Source organism: Rattus norvegicus, chromosome 1, assembly GCF_021556685.1.
Source record: "Rattus norvegicus strain SHRSP/BbbUtx chromosome 1, alternate assembly SHRSP_T2T, whole genome shotgun sequence".
Taxonomy (NCBI): Eukaryota; Metazoa; Chordata; class Mammalia; order Rodentia; family Muridae; genus Rattus; species Rattus norvegicus.
In genome coordinates, this window is record NC_141534.1 from 173,578,543 (window position 1) to 173,586,014 (window position 7,472).

General features: G+C 40.6%; 1 protein-coding gene across 3 annotated transcripts; it reads left to right on the top strand.

The window, feature by feature from the left end:
- The first annotated feature begins 2,064 nt into the window (after positions 1-2,064).
- On the top strand, positions 2,065-5,360 carry Olr220 (olfactory receptor 220). 3 transcript variants are annotated; one of them, XM_087576761.1, is made up of 2 exons: positions 2,065-2,172; positions 3,680-5,360. In XM_087576761.1, the coding sequence occupies exon 2, from the start codon at positions 3,696-3,698 to the stop codon at positions 4,617-4,619; it is 924 nt and encodes a 307-aa protein (XP_087432887.1). In that variant the 5' UTR covers positions 2,065-2,172; positions 3,680-3,695; the 3' UTR covers positions 4,620-5,360.
- The last annotated feature ends 2,112 nt before the right edge of the window (positions 5,361-7,472 follow it).

Sequence of the window (7,472 nt, forward strand, 5' to 3'; positions counted from 1 at the left end):
GTTATCATTGAGTAGAGCATTGTTCAATTTCCACGTATATGTGGGCATTCTTCCCTTCTTGTTATTGAAGACCAGTTTTAGGCCGTGGTGGTCCGATAGCACGCATGGGATTATTTCTATCTTTCTGTACCTGTTGAGGCCCGTTTTTTGACCAATTATATGGTCAATTTTGGAGAAAGTACCATGAGGAGCTGAGAAGAAGGTATATCCTTTTGCTTTAGGATAGAATGTTCTATAAATATCCGTTAAGTCCATTTGGCTCATGACTTCTCTTAGTCTGTCGACATCACTGTTTAATTTCTGTTTCCATGATCTGTCCATTGATGAGAGTGGGGTGTTGAAATCTCCCACTATTATTGTGTGAGGTGCAATGTGTGTTTTGAGCTTTAGTAAGGTTTCTTTTACGTATGTAGGTGCCCTTGTATTTGGGGCATAAATATTTAGGATTGAGAGTTCATCTTGGTGGATTTTTCCTTTGATGAATATGAAGTGTCCTTCCTTATCTTTTTTGATGACTTTTAGTTGGAAATTGATTTTATTTGATATTAGAATGGCTACTCCAGCTTGCTTCTTCTGACCATTTGCTTGGAAAGTTGTTTTCCAGCCTTTCACTCTGAGGTAGTGTCTGTCTTTGTCTCTGAGGTGTGTTTCCTGTAGGCAGCAGAATGCAGGGTCCTCGTTGCGTATCCAGTTTGTTAATCTATGTCTTTTTATTGGGGAGTTGAGGCCATTGATATTGAGAGATATTAAGGAATAGTGATTATTGTTTCCCTTTATATTCATATTTGGATGTGAGGTTATGTTTGTGTGCTTTCATTCTCTTTGTTTTGTTGCCAAGACGATTAGTTTCTTGCTTCTTCTAGGGTATAGCTTGCCTCCTTATGTTGGGCTTTACCATTTATTATCCTTTGTAGTGCTGGATTTGTAGAAAGATATTGTGTAAATTTGGTTTTGTCATGGAATATCTTGGTTTCTCCATCAATGTTAATTGAGAGTTTTGCTGGATACAGTAACCTGGGCTGGCATTTGTGTTCTCTTAGGGTCTGTATGACATCAGTCCAGGATCTTCTGGCCTTCATAGTTTCTGGCGAGAAGTCTGGTGTGATTCTGATAGGTCTCCCTTTATATGTTACTTGACCTTTTTCCCTTACTGCTTTTAATATTCTTTCTTTATTTTGTGCGTTTGGTGTTTTGACAATTATGTGACGGGAGGTGTTTCTTTTCTGGTCCAATCTATTTGGAGTTCTGTAGGCTTCTTGTATGCCTATGGGTATCTCTTTTTTTAGGTTAGGGAAGTTTTCTTCTATGATTTTGTTGAAGATATTTACTGGTCCTTTGAGCTGGGAGTCTTCACTCTCTTCTATACCTATTATCCTTAGGTTTGATCTTCTCATTGAGTCCTGGATTTCCTGTATGTTTTGGACCAGTAGCTTTTTCCGCTTTACATTATCTTTGACAGTTGAGTCAATGATTTCTATGGAATCTTCTGCTCCTGAGATTCTCTCTTCCATCTCTTGTATTCTGTTGGTGAAGCTTGTATCTACAGCTCCTTGTCTCTTCTTTTGGTTTTCTATATCCAGGGTTGTTTCCATGTGTTCTTTCTTGATTGCTTCTATTTCCATTTTTAATTCCTTCATCTGTTTGATTGTGTTTTCCTGGAATTCTTTCAGGGATTTTTGCCATTCCTCTCTGTAGGCCTCTACTTGTTTATTAATGATTTCCTGTGTTTCCCTAAGTGTGTTCATGTCTTTCTTGAAGTCCTCCAGCATCATGATCAAATATGATTTTGAAACTAGATCTTGCTTTTCTGGTGTGTTTGGATATTCCATGTTTGTTTTGGCGGGAGAATTAGGCTCCGATGATGGCATGCAGTCTTGGTTTCTGTTGCTTGGGTTCCTGCGCTTGCCTCTCGCCATCAGATTATCTCTAGTGTTACTTTGTTCTGCTATTTCTGACAGTGGCTAGACTGACCTATAAGCCTGTGTGTCAGGAGTGCTGTAGACCTGTTTTCCTCTCTTTCAGTCAGTTATGGGGACAGTGTGTTCTGCTTTCCGGCGTGTAGTTTTTCCTCTCTACAGGTCTTCAGCTGTTCCTGTGGGCCTGTGCCTTGAGTTCACCAGGCAGCTTTCTTGCAGCAGAAAATTTGGTCTTACCTGTGGTCCCGAAGCTCAGGTTCGCTCGTGGGGTGCTGCCCAGGGGCTCTCTGCAGCGGCAGCAACCAGGAAGACCTGTGCCGCCCCTTCCGGGAGCTTCAGTGCACCAGGGTTCCAGATGGTCTTTGGCTTTTTCCTCTGGCGTCCGAGATGTGTGTGCAGGGAGCAGTCTCTTCTGGTTTCCCAGGCTTGTCTGCCTCTCTGAAGGTTTAGCTCTCCCTCCCACGGGATTTGGGTGCAGAGAACTGTTTATCCGGTCTGTTTCTTTCAGGTTCCGGCGGTGTCTCAGGCGCAGAAGTCCTGCAGCTCCTGGGCCCTCCCCCACGGGAGCCCAGAGGCCTTATACAGTTTCCTCTTGGGCCAGGGATGTGGGCAGGGGTGAGCAGTGTTGGTGGTCTCTTCCGCTCTGCAGCCTCAGGAGTGCCCACCTGACCAGGCGGTTGGGTCTCTCTCTCACCGGGTCTGGGAGCAGAGAGCTGCTGCGGGCCGGGATCCGCGGGTGTGGGACTTCCGGTAAACACAGACCGTGCCTCCTAGAGAAATTCTGCTTCCGTGTCCCAAGCTCACCAGGCAGCTTTCTTGCAGCAGAAAATTTGGTCTTACCTGTGGTCCCGAGGCTCAGGTTCGCTCGTGGGGTGCTGCCCAGGGGCTCTCTGCAGCGGCAGCAACCAGGGAGACCTGTGCCGCCCCTTCCGGGAGCTTCAGTGCACCAGGGTTCCAGATGGTCTTTGGCTTTTCCTCTGGCGTCCGAGATGTGTGTGCAGGGAGCAGTCTCTTCTGGTTTCCCAGGCTTGTCTGCCTCTCTGAAGGTTTAGCTCTCCCTCCCACGGGATTTGGGTGCAGAGAACTCAACTTTACCTATTTTTGCAAATGGTTTTAATCTTGTTATATTTTCTATGGAGTTTTGTGTATTTGTTACTGATTTTTATTATCAATTAAGAATAATCCAAATTTCTCTTGGGTATATTTGCAAATACTTTAAATTTTTGGTTTTTGAAATAGGTTTCTTTTTGTAACTTTGGCTGTCCTATAACATTTTAACTGATGTATTCTTTATTTGACAAAATGAGGACAATGATCAGAATCACAGAATACAATTCCTCCCTACGTTTTCAATCTTGGCAAAATGGTTCTTGAGAATGATCTTATAGATACAATTAATGAGCAAGATTATTAAATGTTATAAAGGTCACAGCATAAGATATAGCTAGTTAAAGTCATATCAGACTTCCTACAGACTTTTCAGAATGGAGTTGCTGAACCAGATGAGGTTTGGTCATGTAGTATATTAAGACTGATTGTTTCTGACTGGTGTTGCTAAAATATTAATGTAATGAAAAAATATGCTTTGGTTTTAAATTATTATAATTAGTGGAGAAAACAAAACTTTAGTATTTTAGAATATAGAAACTATGAACAGAAAGAAATCAGTGGCCTGTTTCTATGATTGACAAAAGTATAAATTGCTCCCACTGTTCTGCAATGACTGATATATGTGTTACTTTCTACTTGACACTCTTCTACAGATATAAACAACCATTCATGGGTGAAGAGAACGGAACTTCTGTGACAGAATTCATCTTCCTGGGCCTCTCACAGGATCCACAGACCCAAGTCCTGCTCTTCTTCCTCTTCCTCCTCATCTACCTGCTCACTGTGCTGGGAAACCTGCTGATCGTCGTGCTCATCCACTCAGACCCCAGACTCCACACCCCCATGTACTTTTTCCTTAGAAACCTGTCCTTTGCTGATCTCTGCTTCTCTACTACCACAGTGCCCCAGGTGCTTGTGCACTTCCTGGTGAAGAGGAAGACCATTTCTTTTGCTGGATGCTCCACACAGATAGTCGTGTTGCTTCTGGTAGGATGCACAGAGTGTGCGCTGCTAGCAGTGATGTCCTATGACCGCTATGTGGCTGTCTGCAAGCCTCTGCACTACTCCACCATCATGACACACTGGGTATGTGTCCAGCTGGCTGCAGGGTCCTGGGCCAGTGGTGCGTTTGTGTCCTTGGTGGATACCACATTCACATTGCGTCTTCCTTACCGAGGAAATAATGTCATTAACCACTTTTTCTGTGAGCCTCCTGCCCTCCTGAAGCTGGCTTCAGCAGATACATACAGCACAGAAATGGCCATCTTTGCAATGGGCGTGGTAATCCTCCTAGCACCTGTCTCCCTCATCCTCACCTCCTACTGGAACATTGTCTCTACTGTGATCCAGATGCAGTCAGGGGAGGGTAGGCTCAAGGTCTTCTCTACCTGTGGCTCCCACCTCATTGTCGTTGTTCTCTTCTATGGCTCAGGAATATTTGCGTACATGAGGCCCAACTCCAAGATAATGAATGAAAAGGATAAAATGATTTCAGTGTTCTACTCAGCAGTGACCCCGATGCTGAACCCCATTATTTACAGCCTGAGAAACAAGGATGTCAAGGGGGCTCTCAGGAGAATAACTACAAAATAACATGTTTGGAGTATGTCATGATTTAGATAACCATTGTATGAATAGAAAACAAGTTTCTGTTGTTTTGGTTTTGTGCTTTTAAAATAATGTTTTCCTTCCTTTACTCTTTTCTTTTAGTTCCTTTATTTTCCTATATTTATCTCTGCTTGATAGCTCTGTGAAAGAAATTAACGTTAAAAAAATTATCAGTAAAAAGAAATTAGTGAAGAGATGTGGGCATAAGCAGGGAGGAAAAAAGAAAGGAAGAAAAATAGAAAGGATGAGAGAGGAGAAAGAGCAAAAAAGTTTTGTTCTTTTTTAAGTTATACAAGTCAATAACAAAATTGGCCTGATCAAGCGTTTAATTATATGTCAGCATACATGAAAAGCACAAAACACCATCACAAGTATTTATGGGAACAGAGTTATTTCCTTCAATTATATTTTGAAAATATATTTTCCTGGGGCACATTCAAAGAATTTGGGCCATAAATACTACACTTCTGTTTTATTTTAATGTCCTCTCTAATTTTAAAGTAACAATTATTATAACTGGAAAAATATTAAAGTGTATGAAAAATAAATAATAAAATTGTTTCATTTTGTTAATCTTTAACTTAAGATAAAAAATTATTAAAAATACAGGCTATATTGAGAATTTTCTTCCCCAAACCTGCATATACTTTTGTTTCTTTCTCTTCTTCCATGTTCCCCTGTGTTCTTTTTCTTTTTCAATTTTTCTTTTTTGGAAATAAATACTAGAAAATAGATTTTAGAGTCAAACTGATTATAATATCATTTGGTTTTTTAATTTTATTTTTCTTGGATATTTTACGTATTTACATTTCAAATGTTATCCTCTTTCCTCCTTCTCCATGCACCCTCCCCTCACCTGCTTCTATGAGGATGCTCCTACTTCCACCCACCCTCTCCCATCTCAATGCTCTGGCATTCCTTTATATTGGGGAAACAAGCCTTCACAGTACCAAGGGATTTTTCTCCTCTTGATGCTGGACAATGCCATCCTCTGCTACATATACGGCTGGAGTGATGGATCCCTCCATGTGTACTCATTGGTTAGTGGTTTATTCCTTGGGAGTTCTAGTGGGGTCTGGTTGGATGATACTGTTGTTCTTCCCATTGGGTTACAAATCCATTCATTTCCTTCAGTATTTTCTCTAGCTCCTCCATTGGGATCCCTGTTCAGTCTAATGGTTATCTGCAAACATCTTCATCTGTATCAGTAGGACTCTGGCAGAGTCTCTCAGGGGACACCCCATCTGACTTCTGTCAGCAAGTACTTCTTGGCATCAGCAATAGTGACTGGGTTTGGTAGCTGCATATGGGATGAATTTCCAGATGGTGCAGTCTCTGGATGACCTTTCTTTCAGTCCCTGCTGCATTCCTTGTGCCTGTGTTTCAACCCGTGAGTATTTTGTTCTCCCTTATAAGAGGGAATGTAGCATCCACATTTTGGTCTTCCTTCTTCTTGAACTTCATATGATCTGTGAATTTTTTCTTAGGTATTCCAAGCTTTTAGGCTAATATCCACTTAACAGTGAGTGCATACCATGTGAATTCTTTTGACTGCTTTACCTCACTCAGGATATTTTCTAGTTCCATTCATTTGCCTAAGAATTTTATGTACTCATTTTTTTTATTATCTGGGTATTACTCCACTGTGTAATTTTATAACATTTTCTGTATCCATTCCCCTTTTGAAGGACATCTGGGTTTTTTTAGCTTCTGGCTAATATAAATAAGACTGCTATGAACATAATGGAAAATGTGTGCTTGTTACATGTTGGAGCATCTTTTGTTTGTATTCCCAGGAGTGGTATAGCTCAAGTCTAAGTGTATCAAGGACCTCCACATAATGCCAGATACACTAGAAGAGAAAGTAGGGAACAGCATCGAACACATAGGCACAGGGTAAAATTTCCTGGACAGAAAAACAATGGCTTATGATCTAAGATCCAGAATCAACAAATGAGACCTCATAAAATTGCAAAGCTTTTGTAAGGCAAAGGACATGGTCCATTGGACAAAACAGCAACCAAAAGATTGGGGGAAAGTCTTTATAATTCTATATCTGATAGAGGGCTAATATCTAATATATACAAAGAACTCAAGAAGTTATACTCCAGAGAATCAAATAATCTTATTTAAAAATGGAGTACAGAACTAAAGAAAGAATACTTAACTGAGGAATACTGAATGGCTGAGAAGCATCTAAAGAAATGTTCAATATCCTTAGTCATCAGGGAAATGCAAGTCAAAATAACCCTGATATAACACGTCACACCAGTCAGAATGGCTAAGATCAAAATCTGAGGTGACAGTAGATGCTGGGGATGGTGTGGAGAAAGAGGAACACTCCACGTTGGTGGGATTGCAGACTGGTCCAACCACTCTGGAAATCAGTCTGGCAGTTCCTCAGAAAATTGGACATATTACTGAGGACCCAGCTATTCCACTCCTGGAAATACATGCAGAGTTCTCATAGACAGAATCATTTTTATTTTTATATAACCATGCACAATTTTTGTAACTAATATCTGACAATAATAAAGACAAAAATATTTTTCTGACAATGGGTTTATTTGCTTACAGTGACTGTATCCATTCACTCATTTTCCTCTAAATGATATGTATATGCACTCCATTTTTTATTCATTCTCCTGTTTTAGGTCACCCAACTTGGTGTAATATATTTGCCATTGAGAACAGTTTTCCAAAAAAAAAAAAAAATCAATGGGCATCCATCTACGTGAAGTCCTGAATTATAATCTTTCAAAAAATAGCCAAGAGTTGCTTTTAAAAGTCATTTAAAGGTCTCTATGTGACTGCGTCATTTTGCTATAATAGTTTTTG

What these genes read in the sequence shown, in the direction of transcription:
- Olr220 (XM_087576761.1), top strand. Translation starts at nt 3,696, where the DNA reads ATGGGTGAAGAGAACGGAACTTCTGTGACAGAATTCATCTTCCTGGGC.